At 35.8% G+C, this 15,004-nt stretch overlaps 1 protein-coding gene across 1 annotated transcript in view; it reads left to right on the forward strand.

Moving 5' to 3' along the window:
* The window catches only part of CWF19L2 (CWF19 like cell cycle control factor 2), a 78,262-nt gene that overhangs the window by 45,820 nt on the left and 17,438 nt on the right, over window positions 1-15,004 (forward strand). Inside the window, exons 11-12 of the mRNA XM_015826765.1 lie at window positions 2,931-3,056; window positions 4,163-4,300. Coding sequence (XP_015682251.1) covers window positions 2,931-3,056; window positions 4,163-4,300 — 264 coding nt within the window. The remainder of the gene's footprint in view (window positions 1-2,930; window positions 3,057-4,162; window positions 4,301-15,004) is intronic.

Here is a 15,004-nt window from a genome sequence, read left to right on the forward strand (position 1 = left end):
ATGAGGCTTTTTGATTGACAAGTATTTTAAACTACAGTTATTTGTATACCTTACTGCATATTTCATTGACTTATTTCAGAATAAATAGGCAATTTAAAGGTACCAGTGTCTTAAACATTATATGGAGGATTGTTGTCCAATGGCAACGTAGAGGGTTGTGTTTTTGGGGGAGGGGACTAATAACAATACTTACCAACATCTGCAAGTTATGAGGGATTTATGGCATTAGATGCTGCATGGAATTCAATTTTATATACTATTAGTGAGAAATTCTCATAGGACAGTTATATAAAGCAATCCTTTAAAACAGTACTTATATAAAATACAGTAGTTATTATAAAGGGAATATCAGAGTCCTTTTGGACCATGCATGAAAAATTGTCCAATAGCTATGAACAATACATCAGTAAAATGCTTTAATAAAAGTATTATGAAACATCTACAGGGCATGAGGGATTTGTAATATTACATCTTTCAAAGGCTCCGTGGAATTCAGTTGCATGACCATGAGAAATTCTCATAATTTTACAAACAAATATGTGAATACTGTTGATGGCAATATCCAAATTTTCCTTCTTTTTTATTTTTGATTAATATAAACTACTGTATTCATAATCAGGGACTCTTCTTATTCGAGGTACGATATTTAGTAATTAAAGCATGTCCCATATCTGGAAATAATACAAAATATCAGTAGTTGCCAAGAACTATTAACTTTTCTAAAAGATTTGCTTATGCAAAAAGTATGATGAATCTTTTGTGCAGGAAGAGGGAGATTGTTTGCAGAGCAAAATATAGCATGGGCAAAATATACAGATCTGCAGGGTTTTTTCCCCCCACTCCTTTATTATTGCTGTGTTGGTTTTTCTAAAGAATATAATTAAGCCCTTAGAGCTTTGATAGTTCTATAACTACAGAACTTTTTTTCTTTTGAGTCTTAGAATTTTCAGGGTGTGAGCTGTCATTTATTTGCAGAACAGATGTGAGTTCGACACATTGTTTATTTGCCTGAAAATGACTTGGATATAGATTTATTTCAGCCTACATCAAAGTTGACAAAGTCAGTTTTAATGTGCCCAATTTTGATGACAGTCCCCTTATTAGAGTTAATTTAATCAATTAACAGACAGTGAGCTGCTGCTTCTCTAATGACTGAGTGAGAAATTTATATTCTGCTCTTAATTTCTGTTTCCAAAGCTTATAAATAGAAATACACACTTGCATCTTATGGAGGCAAGAAAGGCCTGCAGGAAAGTTGAAAATATTATTTCAGGCTCTGTTTTATGTGACGATAGGCTTCCTTATGAAGCTTTCATGGAAGACCGGGATAAGCATATCTAAAGAATACCAAACTCACACTGTGGAAAAAGAGAGGAAGGTTACAACATTTTGCTATACTTGCAGCAATGTTGTTGAAAAATAAGGAAAGAATCTGATTCCTGCTATTTTTCACGGGTGGAGTGAGGAAAGAAACTCTTCTTTTCTTCTTTTTAGCACTCATTATTCTTTGACTGGCCTTGCAGATTAAGTTTGGTATTTAAAGTACAGGGCTAGAGACCCCTGGACAGTGTGAGTTTCAGCTTAAGTGTGAAGCCAGCTGAATGTCCCTGGACTCTGTCTCCTAGTCCTAAGAAGAAAGGAATGGCAAACCATTTTCAAAAGCTTGCCAAGATGTCTACAGTCACCAGGAATCGGCACTGGCTCAAAGGCACAAACACATAGACACAATGTTAATCCATAGTTAATTGTTACAATTATGTTGAGCCAAAACAAACACAGCCACTATTGCCATTCATTATGCCAAGAAAATAAACTAAACATGTACTTAATATACCCTGATATATTGCTGATTGTAGGAATACAGATGGTACAGAGATAGAATTTGAGAGTTAGTGGTAAGGAGAAAAAAAATAATAGCAATAGTAATAGCACTTTAATTTATATACTACCCCATAGTGCTTTACAGGCAGTTTACTCTCTAGGCAGTTTACATACTGCCTCCAATAATCTGGCTCCTCATTTTACAGATCTTGAAAGGGTAGAAGGCTGAGTCGATCTTGAGCCGTGTCAGGATTGAACTTCAGGCTGTGGGCAGAGTTAGCGTGCAATACTGCATTCTAACCACTGCCCCACTGCTGTCAGTTGGTAAAACACCCCAGACATTATTGGATATGGCTATTTAGTTATTTGTACAAATAAAAAGAACACTTGAGAAAGGGTTAGCTAGTTGGGAAAGTACAAATCCTTACTTTAGAAAAGAGACTCAATTCCATTTCCAGATTCTCTTAGAAACTTTTGACCAAATTAATCCTAATGCAGATTATGTCCGTTTAACCTAATCTCAACCCCACACTGAGTAGAGAGTGGTGAATCAGTTTTTTCCTCCACAGTAAAGATCACATGGTAGTGGATGAACACAAAAATCTGGCGTGTATTACCAAGATTGGATGGGCTCTGATGGGCATGTAATTTTGGTTTTCCATGACACTTTCCCGTCAGCTCAAGGTAACATTTCATATTAACTGGTCTGTAACTTTGAAGTGTGGTGACTGGTCTGTAACTTTGAAGTGGTCTGTAACTGGTCTGTAACTTTGAAGTGTGGTGAAATTCTGTTTGATCTTTTAATGTATGCATGTCCATTAATTTTAAAATATTTTCAAGCCTACTTATAATATCAGCACTTAGTGAGAGAAATTATACAAAACAGGTCATTTGTATGTGTAGAGTATAGATCTTGCTCTTGGAAGAATCTTAATTCTATGCTTATTTTAGTAGAAAAAATTGTTTTGAATTTTCTGGATTTCATCAGTTCTGTTTAAATGGCATATTTAGTATATAACAGTTGTTGGGTTTATAAATTAAGGCGCAACACCTGCTTTAATGTTTTCTATTTTGTTAACTATCTCTGTTTTATTTTTTTATTTTAATAGACAACTGGTTTTCAAGAAGACCATGAAGCGATCTTGGTCAGAACTGATAAATCTGGCAGAGCATGGCCTGTTAATATTCCAGAAGAAACATTGGATCATGTAGGCAGAAGGAGGAAGAATCAAATGGTGTGTGTGTGTTCTTATTAGTACATACATATATTAATAAAATAAGTAATATGTAGACTATGTCTTATTAGTTCATACTTCCTAAATCTTGTGTGAGGTGGCATTAGAGCAGTAGTGACCTTGACCTTAGCTATTTCATTCATCTCTTTTATTATGACCTCTGTGGAATAGTAGAGTTCATGTCAGCTCATCAATAAGGGGAATTAAGATTTTATCTGCTTTTTTGTAGGAGCTTTCAAAACATTCCAATTTGAAAAGGATCAAGATTTGAAATACCTGTTTCAAACTTAAAAACATTTTCTTGAGCTGTTTTGGGAAGGAACAAGGTTTTTGAAATGGTTGGAATAGTCCATTTTGAATAGAATAGAATGCTTTATATGTCCCTGTTTTTGTTTTCCCTTTGAAGGAATGATGATTTGTAAAAATGTTCTAAGGAAAAAAAAACCCCATCTTTAAGATGCTTTTCTATAATTTTGAACAGCTTTTTCAAGATGCCTATTTTGTTGATCATACCAAAAAGAAAATTATATTACTCCATGCATTCTATCAATTTACATTTTGTTGAAACTGATTTTCTACACAGGAAGTCCTTAACTTATGATCGTAGTGGGACCAGAAAATTCATCATTAAACAGCGCGATAGTTAAGAGAGACATGATGGAACTACACCCAATTTTATGACTTTTTCCCCATGGGTGTTAAGTGAATTACCATGATTATTAAGTGAGACATTTCCTGCTGGCTTCCTCATTGACTTTGCTTGTTGGAAAATGGCTGGAAAGGTTGCAAATTGCAATTGTGTTATCACAGGATGCTGCAACTGTTGTAAAAGTGGTCCAGTTACCAAGTGGCTAAATCATGATTATGTGACTGTGAGGATGTTGCAATGGTCATAATTTCGAGGATTGGTTATAAGTCAATTTTTTCAGCACCATCCAAAGTTCTGACCATCCAAAGTTCTGACCTGAATGATCATAAGTCAAAGACTACCTGTAATTTCAGATGTTGGGTGTGGTAGCATGATTCATAACATTTTTCATGGGTTTGTTTTAAAATAAGTTGACAATCATATCAACATCTTGATTTTTTTTGGTACTGATTATTAGATCCCTACTCATGTGGATAAGGAAAGAGTCCGATATTTTCAAGATGATGATAATTTGGACCTGAAGGATTTGATCAGGAATGAAAAGATGAGTACATCAGAGGATCAAAATAAGCTTTTCATGAGAATGGCATCAAAGGTAAGACTTGACAGTCTGAATTCTTATTAAAAATTAAAAGGACATTATCAATATTTTATTTTTTTAAGTATTATTATTTCATATATTCTAAGATGTCTTTAGATTTATGTTAGAATTTATTTTTGAGGAAATTAGCTTAGTAGTGTAATATTTTAGATACAGGGCTTTCATTTAATAGATTCTGTAAGGAAATTTCATTTTTAAGAACAAGCATATCAATTGCTTCTGTTCTTCTGTGGTATTTATATTCCTTATGCCCATAATTTTAATTTTCAATAGATTTATAATAGATTCCTAAAATTTCAGTGCTAAGCTAGGCTGAGGCAGAAACAAAAATGTTTTCAATTTGTTACGGTGCCAGACCCAACAGCACTTTAAAATCACAACCCTGTTGCTATAAAATTAGGATTGTTAATACTGATTTACAGATTACAGACATATAAATGACACTTATATGCATAAATCTCAGCAGTTGTATGGTTTGTCGAAATGATGAAATATGCATTGTGATGTCATAATACAAGATCCACCTCTTATGTTGCAACATCCCAACATAAATACAAAAGAGATGTGTCCCACCACTTCTTTTGTCATTATCTATCTTTGCCTTTGTGGACTTAAACTTTCTTTTTTCTTCTTTTTTATTTCCTGCTTTGAGCTTTGTTATTGTTGGAACATCTGTAATGGTTCTTTTATGAGTTCTAATGATTTGATGAAAAATCAATATAAGTGTTCCAATTAGGTGTTTCTTTTTGGTTATTCTAACCTAGTTTCTCAAGTGTAATTTACAACTAGATATGTCAACTGGGGCTCTCATGGCTTCTCTTGCCTGTTTATAATGATAACCAACAGAAAAGCATTGAAGCCATGTCTCAAGGTTTGAAAAGGACAACGGGGAACTTTTGTGTGTGTTAAACTCGCAGCTTAAATGTTGTCTAATAGCTTATGTGTGCGCACTATAATGTTGGTTTAATTTATATGTATACTGTTCTATTTCTGTAGACTCTAAGTAAACTTCAGAAAAGATTAAAGATACTGAACAATGATGCTGTGATACTGACCATTGGTCTCTCTTAATCTAGCAGCAGTACATTTTGGTGGGTGGAACATGACGTTCCTTTGACACCATCCACTGAGTAAATGCTCTCCCACACTAGTCTGCACCTTTCTTCAGCACACCTATCTGAATTCTTCACCACTCCACTTCAGCAGTCTTCTGGCTCCCCTTGAACTAGCACTCCTAATGTAGATCAGAACTGCAGAGCCCATTTCATATCTCCAGACAACTTGCTCTTTAATAAAATAACATTTTTTTCAATGGCCAATGTTGTCTGTTGAACAGCTATTCCATCTCTTCCCTCTAAGACACGGGTGTCAAACTCGTCATGTCACGTATCGCGACTCTTTTTGCATTGCCGGCAGTGGGGTGGGCGTGGCTTCGGTATGATGAAACTGGTCCGTGGGCCGGCAGTTTGACGCCCCTGCTCTAAGATATACTTTCTCGTCCCAATATTCCTCCTAGTTTTAAAGATTCCATCATCCTTTTCTAACACCTTTCTCCTTCCCATGAGACAATCTTCTTATGGGAAACTAAACCAAACTGCTATTCACTAATTCTGTTAGTTACTTGCTAGAATATAATGTGTGTTTAGATATCTGGGCTGCCTTTGTGTTGCTGACAGATTCACACAGAGGCACGGCCTCCTGTTACCTGTCACAATCTTGTGCTGTTTCATTTGCTGTTCTGCCAAAAGTAAAGCAAATGAAAATTGAATTCCTGTTTGTTCAAGGTTGGCAATTGTAAATAAATGGTCTGAGTTCCAAGGGTGATGGGGACCATTGAAGGTAATTTGGCCATATGTAGGCCACAGGTTTTCCATCTGACTTTAAAAGTACCATTTCATTTTTATGAAAGAGAGTGGTCTGAAAAGTAATTTTTCCACTAGTCTGATTTTTTTTACAGTTTAGGAGTGGATTAATTTTACATTTAGCTCAATACTTGAAAAAGGTTAAAAATTTTGAACCCCATAAAAACCATTAAGCCTTCTTAATCCTTACAACAGTTTAGAGAGAGATGCTTAATCCAAAGAGTTGGCTTCTTCTTTTGTATAAAGAATTGAATTTCTTAGAGTAGTCCCAATATTCTACACTGTATAATAGATTGACTTTCAGCATATGTATGTGTGTGTGTGTGTCTGTGTGCACACACACACATAGATAAACAGAGATAGTTATATAGAGTTATATTTATATGATATATAACAATAGATGAAATCTGTATTCAGAGTTTAATTTTAAGGATTTTTGCTTCATTTCCCCCCCTCATTTTTATTAATGATGTGTATAGAATTGACTGATCAGGATGACTTCTTGTTTGATATCTTCATTTGAGGGAGAAATAAAAAATACATTTGTTGATAAAAAAGATATCTTAAAATTGTTAAAAGCCAGAAAATAATATTTTGCTTAGATCAGGACTAGGCAACCTTGGCTCTTTTATGACTTGTGGACTTCAATACCCAGAATTCCTGATCCAGCCATGCTGACTCAGGAATTCTGGGAGTTGAAGTCCACAAGTCATAAAAGAGCCAAGGTTGCCTACCCCTGGCTTAGATAGTGAGAAAAGTGACTCTTCAAACACGGATGTTAGAATAAAAATGGCAAAGGCACACAGGGAAAAATAATCTTAAAATAATTAGTTCTAAATGATAAATGAAAAAATGAAGTGGGAATAACAAGCAAGATTGTTTAATTTTTTTCTCCTCGCCATCCTTTCGTTGGATTGTGTCACTAGCCAAAGCCATTTTTCTGTTGGGAATCATGACAAATCTTTAAAATGCCAAATCTCCCCAAAGTTATCAATCGCTAATTATTTTAGTTTTTCTGCCTTCAGGAAATTTTACTTTTCTTTCCAGAAACTCTGTCATAGAACTATTTGAAAACCTTAGTTTGTAGGAGCCACTGGCCATATTTATTAGGAATTGTTAACCTGTCCAAGTGAATAGATTTTCTTTGCATAATGAATGTGAACATTGGAATGATGGACAACTTGTCCTTCGGAAGGTTTATCTGTAATTATTTAACAGCTTATTTAAAAAGAATAAAAGTAAAATATGATGATCACCATTATCCAGTTTGCTGGGAGATTTTTATTCATTTCTGGCTTCCATTTCAGTTTTTTTTAGTTTTTTGTGAAGGTGCATACTGGCTATTGCACATTATGTGATTTCAGTTAATCCTCCTTTTTAAAAAATAAATCACCATTGGCTATAGCAGCGTTCCCCAACGTTTCCAGGGTGGCGGCCTTCTGGGGAGAGAGAGTGGGGATGTTTTTGTGCGAGGGGCAGGTGCGCACATACACATGATCAGTTTCATTTGTTTGAGCAGCAGGTGCGCATGCCTGCTGCTCACATGAGTGGGACTGTGAGTGCCAGTGCCCACCACACAGCCTGGTTCCTAGTGGGCCACAGCCTGGTAGTGGGCCATGGCCCAGGGTTTGGGGATCCTGGGCTATAGGTTTTCTTTTGGGAATATTTTCCAGTAGCACTCTTAACTACATTTTGTATGGGAATGGTATATTTCAATACTGACAACTGAACTTTTAGCCTTTTAAAAATAGTCTTTTCTAAGACATCTATAGCAAACCCTCCAAAATAATTGATTTTTTTCAATCTATTTCTTAGCAATATGTCAGCATCTAAGCAGGAACAAAGACTTCTGAAAGAAATCAATAAACTTTAACCACATAATCTAATTTTTTGATTATTGGTTTCATTTCATTTCTGCAAAGATACTGATTTTATATATTTGTGTGATAAATTCATTTAATAATATTGAGGTTCATTTAAAAATACTGATGTCCCATGCAGAAAATTTATTCTGCTTCTATCGTGTGAGAGAAGTGAAATTAAATTGAAATAGTTTTTCTTGTATAAAAGAACTCCTGTAGATTTTATTCTGTACAATGTAGTATCAACTGAGCCCTTTATAAATAGTTTGGGAATATCTGTTTTCTTTCTATTGTTGGTAATTTGGATCCAGCAGTTTATGGTTGATCATCATGCAAAATAATCTAATAATAATCTAAAAATAGCAATAGCACTTAGACTTATATACCATTTCAGAGTGCTTTATGGCCTCTTTAAGCAGTTTACAGAATCAGAATATTGCCCCCAACAATCTGGGTCCTCATTTTACCCACCTTGGAGGGGTGGAAGGCTGAGTCAACCTTGAGCAGGTGAAAATTGAACTGCTGGCAGTCCGCAGAACTAGCGTGCAATACTGCATTCTAACCACTGCGCCACCATAGCTCTAATTAAATTAAATTAATTCTCTGACTTTGTTTCAAATTGTTGATGGACATTATTCATTCAAATTCAGGTGCATACAGGTATGATAGGATTTAAACTAATAAAGAGATTTGAGTAATGAAATTAAGCAATATTTAATTAAGATAAATATTCTGTTCTATTAATGTGAATGAAATAACATGAAGTACATTTAAACTCCTTTTTTTTTGCTTTTACGGTCTATTTGTCTAAAATCTTTTGTTTCACATATGTCCTATTTTCTGTAATATATTTGGAATCTAACATTCTTGGAATACGTATTCTACCGTTGAGATTGGATGATGTCAGTGTTGCCATGGCAATTTAAAATCGTATTGATACAGTTTACACAATCTGTATACCTTTTTTGTTCTGGCAGTTTTTCACGGCAGCTGTAACTCTTGCATTCATGTGGAAGGAGCATCTTGAATTGGTATTGCATTAGTGTTATTACCAGAACAAATGTTAGTTCACCAGATGAATACAAGAAAGAACGGAAACAGCCCACAGAAGATGATGAGTAGAAAACTTGTTTAAAAAACTGCTAATAAATTTAGAGTCAAATATAAATAGTCCTCAAATTATGACATCAATTTGGATCAGAACATTCGTCGCTAAACTGTGTGGTTATGTAGATTGACATCATGTAACTTCATCACTTAGCAATGGCAATCCTGCCAATCCCTGTTGCCATCATTAACAGAATCCATTGGTTGTTATCTAAGCACCTGATCCAAGCCATTCCCAGCTTGGTCCCTCCCAGCCCTGACCCTCAGTTCTTCTAAGGTAAGAGACTGACTCCCCTTCAACTCCCCTGCAATCACTGGCCTTTTGACTGTCCTGCACCCTGCCTTGTGGGGCACCAAGCAGCCCCGGAACCATGTGATTTTTGGGTTGCTGGCCATACTGTAGCTCAGGGGCTTCTTGGTGTCCCACGCTTCTGAGGCTACAAGAAGGCCTTGAGCTGCATGCAGCAAAAAGCCATAGTGCCACAGCAGCACCACATGTAACTGCATTCATGCCAGTCCTGTCTAACAGCACACAGCTACAGTCACTCCTATGTTCCAGGGCTCATCATCAAAAAGTCCTTTTCCGTCTTTTTGCTGCCTTCTGCTCTGCCACTGGACATGCAAAGCCTTCTTCCTCAGGTCTCATGAGAAAACTGCTGAGTATGACTTGGGTAGAAAGCCCTGCATAATCAGGAGCTGCCAAGCTGGGCATGCCTCATCGGCAACAGGAGTAAAAAGACAGCAAATGTCAGTTGGAGGCATGGAGGGCAGGAGGCCAAAAGGACAGAGAGGGGGTGAGATAGGCCAATGGGAAAGTTGAAGGGCTCCCATTTGGACAGGCTGCCAAGTGCCCAAATTTTGATCACATGACTGGGAGTGCCTACATTGGCTATAACTTTAGGAGATGGGCATAAGTACCATTTGTTCGGCACCATCGTAACTTTCAATGGTCGCTGAATGTATGGTTGTTAAGCAAAGACTAACTACTCAAGTTTATATTGTGACAAGATTTTGATTGTACAATTCTGTTGACTGTTCCCTTTTCTATGTTGAGACACTTTGCCAAAGTAGACATTTTAGTAGTGCTCTCTCCCTCTCTCCTTCCCTCTTAACATAATTGAACCTGGCCTTTGCAAGGCAATTGCTTGTCACTCAAGACTTTCTTCCCCATTAACTCCTACAGATAGCAGGTCCTTAAACAATTCACAAAAAGCTCAAATAATGATTTACTGGAGATTCAGAGTGGAAATCTTCAGCTTCAGATACTCTCACAAAATGAAATGTGATTTATAAAAGTTTAGGCCAGGTGTCCTCAACACTTTTGGACCAGTGAGCAGATCTGACATTTTGAGAGTTGAGGGCATTGTCTTGAAATGGATGCTTGGAGAGTGTGATCTTGAAGCCTAACAAAAGTACTGAGCTAGAGTCATCTTTCCTTTTTTTCCTAACAATTTCCTCAGGTACGGAAATGGGCCTCAAAGTCTTTGATAGAAATGCATGATATGCTTGATGTTATTTCTTTGTTTCAGCATGTTAGCTTCTCATTTTTTATTTTTTATGAAAAGAATCTAAACAAATATAATTAAATAGAGTAGGGAGTTGGCCAGACACCTACGTACTTTTTGGCAAGCACATTGTCATCCTAGGCCTATTCCATAATATATTTTTTTGGATTTCCTTAAAATGCTATAGAACTGTTTGTCCTTCTCATTGCAATAAACTAATAGGATTGTCATTTTGCTAGTCATTTCTTCATGCTATATATCAATGTATTTTTAAATGGTTGATATTTTTTTTAAAAAACCCAACCCTCTTCTTGTTCTTTTTTCATGAAGTCAGCGTGAAAAAGGTTCCAGCCCTTTTTTTTAATAGAACATCTAGTTGACATAACACATATCAGAGATAGTTCTGTGATAGACTTATAACAGGAAGTACCCTTGTCTTTATAGTGGGAAGGGAGGAGGAGACTAAAACTAATCAGCTTATTGTTTTGCCAAGTGTCAGGGCAGTGTTCAGGTGCCCAAGCAATTGGTTCTTTTGGATCCAGAGACAATGAACCCTCCAGTAAATAAAGGGATTCTAAGCTTTATTATTCGCTCAAGCAAAAAAATTAAAAGCGTAACATAAAAAAACATAAATACAAAGCAAGATAATAGTCAAATCTCTTACAGACTGCCAGGGAGCTCCTTAACAATGACAGCTGAGATACCTCAAGGGCAGCCAGTTTCCACAATACCTAGTGGTAGGTTCTATGCAGAAGCTCCCCGCAAACAATGACACCCTTCATTTTTTTTATCAAAATGTGGCAACTTGACTTCATGGTCCCCTCTATGGTCATGAGACTGCAAGATCCCGACCTTGACTGACTGACACATGACTCCGGGATGAAAATCAAAAGTCTGAGACTTTCACAGTGGGAAAAGCTTTGAAGAAGGTACATAAGATTCTCTCCCACCCGCTTCTTTGTTCAGCAAGCAAGAGTGAAAAACAAACAGACTACCTCACAATGAGCTCTAAACTTTTAGACTGTTCTTTATATAAAGGAGAAATCAAAATACATCACTAAGCTCCTTGAAATAACAATGTTCTTCCACATTCCCATTAGATTTATCTCAGTTTTAGGATGATCTCTTTTATTTTGCTTTGGGGATCTCTGAAGATATTTTTCAGCATTGTGTACTGTGATGTATTTAAAGAATACTGCATATAATTGCATTATTGACTGCATAAAGGTAATCCAGAATTTTCAAAGCTTTGTCTCTGGCAGATGTAATTGCTGCAGTAGAAAATCAGTCATAGTCTGACACTGTGTGTTTTTCGGTGTGCACATGTGTCATTTGGAAATTCACATATAGTTTATGATTGATGGAGACTCCTCACTTTTGATTTTTGAGTTCTTGTGTCTGTTCTGAAAGCAGACATTGCTTATAGATCGGTCTCAACATGTCTAGAATTTGCTTTAAAGTGTTATCTGATGCTTCAAAATAATAAACTGTAATAGATGACTGAAAAATCAAGAAAATGAAATGTACTTTCAATTCTTGCCACTTTGAACTATTTCCTCACTGGAATTCAAAACTCTTCTTCCTACATAATTATTTTCAAAACCCAATAAATGTAGAAGAAAATATGTCAGCATGACATAATTAGAATCTTATTTTTGCACAGAGAGGAGAAACATAAAATTTGCAACTGAAGGGAAATCTAAATGGTATTATTGATTCTGCTTTTTACTCTTTGTGTTTGTATGTGTGTGTATTTTCTCCAAGCTGAATATCTCAAGTACTTCCACCCTGACCTCCTTAACCCTGCTTTCACAGAGCATTTTTAAAAGTGTCTATTTCATCTTAATCATCCTCTTCTGAAACCATTGTAGCCTGTCAATATTCTGGAAATGAAGTACGGTACATAGAATTGTTTAAAGTCCAGGTGTGATCATATCAGTGCAGTGCAGACTTCACATGTCTGTTACCATGCTTCTTCTAATGCATCCCAGAACATGTTAGTCCTTCTGGCAGCTATCTCACTAGTGCTGGTTTACGTTCATTTTGTAGACATTGACCACACTCATGTCATTCTCTAATATAGTGTTTCCAAGCCATCCTGCAATCTGTAAAATGCTGGAAACAAATGGAATAAAGGAAGATAAACAACACCCTCTCACACAAAATTAAAACCTGGTGAAAAGATGATGTATTTTGGAAACCTTCTAATGAGCTTTCTTCAGGACTGCTTTCTATCAATATTGGTGGAAATAATTTTATGGGTGACTTGGTTGAGATTTTTCTTCTTTCAAACATAAACATAGCATTGAATTGCAGAAATCTTCCTCTGAGTATGAACCACAGCAATGTTAATGGGCTGGTGAATTTCTAGGAAACACACAATTCTTTATGTTAGCCGTCTTTTCGTATTTCCTGTAAATGAATGACTGAATGAATGGTTTGAAAACATACACTTTTTTTTAAAGAAATCATTTTAAGTGAATATTGGATATTTTAAGGAAAATGAAAAGGGGTGACATCACCTTAAAGACCTGAAAAATAATGCTATTCGAATAATAGTAATAGTATAGTATAAAAATACTGTCAAACTATACTGCCGTATCAAAAGCAAGCACTAGTGGGAAATAAACAATAAATTGATAATATATTTTGTCTCAAAAAATATAATTCTTTAAACCCACACATCATTACAGACCTATTAAAGCATGTTTTTGGGTTCTTTTTCCAGTTACAGATGGTATTGGTAAGGAAAAAAACTGATGTTAATGATAGATGAAGTGTTGAGTCTAATTGACCTATCCTGCAATATGGTTTCCTCATAATTTGTGCTTTAAATATAAGACTTAATAATCTATGTTAAGAAAGTTTGAATTCTGTAACTCATATCCAAATTGCCTTATAAGCCAATAGATAGTATATGTTATGCTTAGTTTTGCATGATTTATTCTGGTTGTATTGAACATGGAGAGAAACACTGCCCTAAGTCTGGATCAATGAGGCAGAAGAAGCCAAGCATACTATATGATACAGTCATAATTAGCATATTTGGGCAGCAAGACATCACCTATAAAATAATGTTGGATTTATATACAACATTTCACTCTAGAAAGGATCTGTATGTTGCTAAGAGTTGACACTGATTTGATGGCAAACATCAAGTGATCTTGTGAAAAAAGGGGGCATTTGCAGTCTGTATACATTGTTCAGTGAGTGTTCATTAGGAATTTTCCACGGCATATATTCTTCAAGACATGTAAGATACATTCTCCTAGTGGATAATGAGCCTCTGAGAATTGGATCTGAGCCTTTGAATTCAGCACTTTTCCTATAATTGGGCTCCATTAATGTGTCCTGTTCTTGTCCAGACTGCAGTACTGTAACTTGGGAGTATTGAGTGTGGTTTCTATAGAAATACAGATAGATAGAACAGTAACTTTTAATAAAGATAGTTCACATTAAAAAAAAAGAGAAAGGTGAAAAGATATAGGGTGGAGAGGGGGCATGATACATAGCATTAAAAAAAAGAGAGACATTTTCTTCTTCCATAATAGAATGATGTTAAAATGATGATAGTAATTTGGATAGTCTTTAAAGGGGATTAAAGAAATTCACGAAGGGTAAAATAGTTGGAGGCTATTAACTGTTATGGCTATATGCCTCTTCATATCTATTACGGTGATATTACTGATTTATTCCATATCCTCATTGGACTTCTATAAGTATCTGTTTAGTCACCATAAAAAGAAAGTGCTACTCTAGGCCTATATTTTAATCCAGCAGGGGTCTTGTATATCAATAAGCAAAGTACTTTTCATGTGATTGCTTTTTCACCAGATGGGTGCAAGGCATACTTGATTCCTAGTGATTTCATTGCTGGAATAGTAATGATGCTGTTTCTTAAGTTGCTTTAGTATACAAAAGAGAGCTACTTTAGTGTAGCAGTTAAGGTATGGATTCAAAACCAGGAGACCATGAATTCTAGTCCCTCATTAGGCACAATTTAAGCCAGTTGGGTGACTTTGGGCCAATCACTGTCTCAGCACTAGGAGGAAGGAGGTAATGGCAAACCATTTCCAGAATCTTGCCAAGAATGCTGCAAAGAATTGTCTATGCTGTTGCTAGGAGTCAGTACTGATTCAAAGACACAAAACAAAGAGGCAAACAAAAACAACAAAAAACCCACTTCTGAAACCCGAAAGGCACAAAAAAGTAAAATAAACAGAAAACAAAATGAAAACATAACGCATATACAAGACAACCCAGGTTTAAAACCTGCTCTCTTCCTTTATATGTTCCTTTAAAATAATTTATAATATGAGTTAATTTAAAATTCAGTGTGTTGTTCAGATTAATTAGTACAAG

Source organism: Protobothrops mucrosquamatus, unplaced genomic scaffold, assembly GCF_001527695.2.
Source record: "Protobothrops mucrosquamatus isolate PMUCROS unplaced genomic scaffold, P.Mucros_1.0 scaffold3286, whole genome shotgun sequence".
Taxonomy (NCBI): domain Eukaryota; kingdom Metazoa; phylum Chordata; class Lepidosauria; order Squamata; family Viperidae; genus Protobothrops; species Protobothrops mucrosquamatus.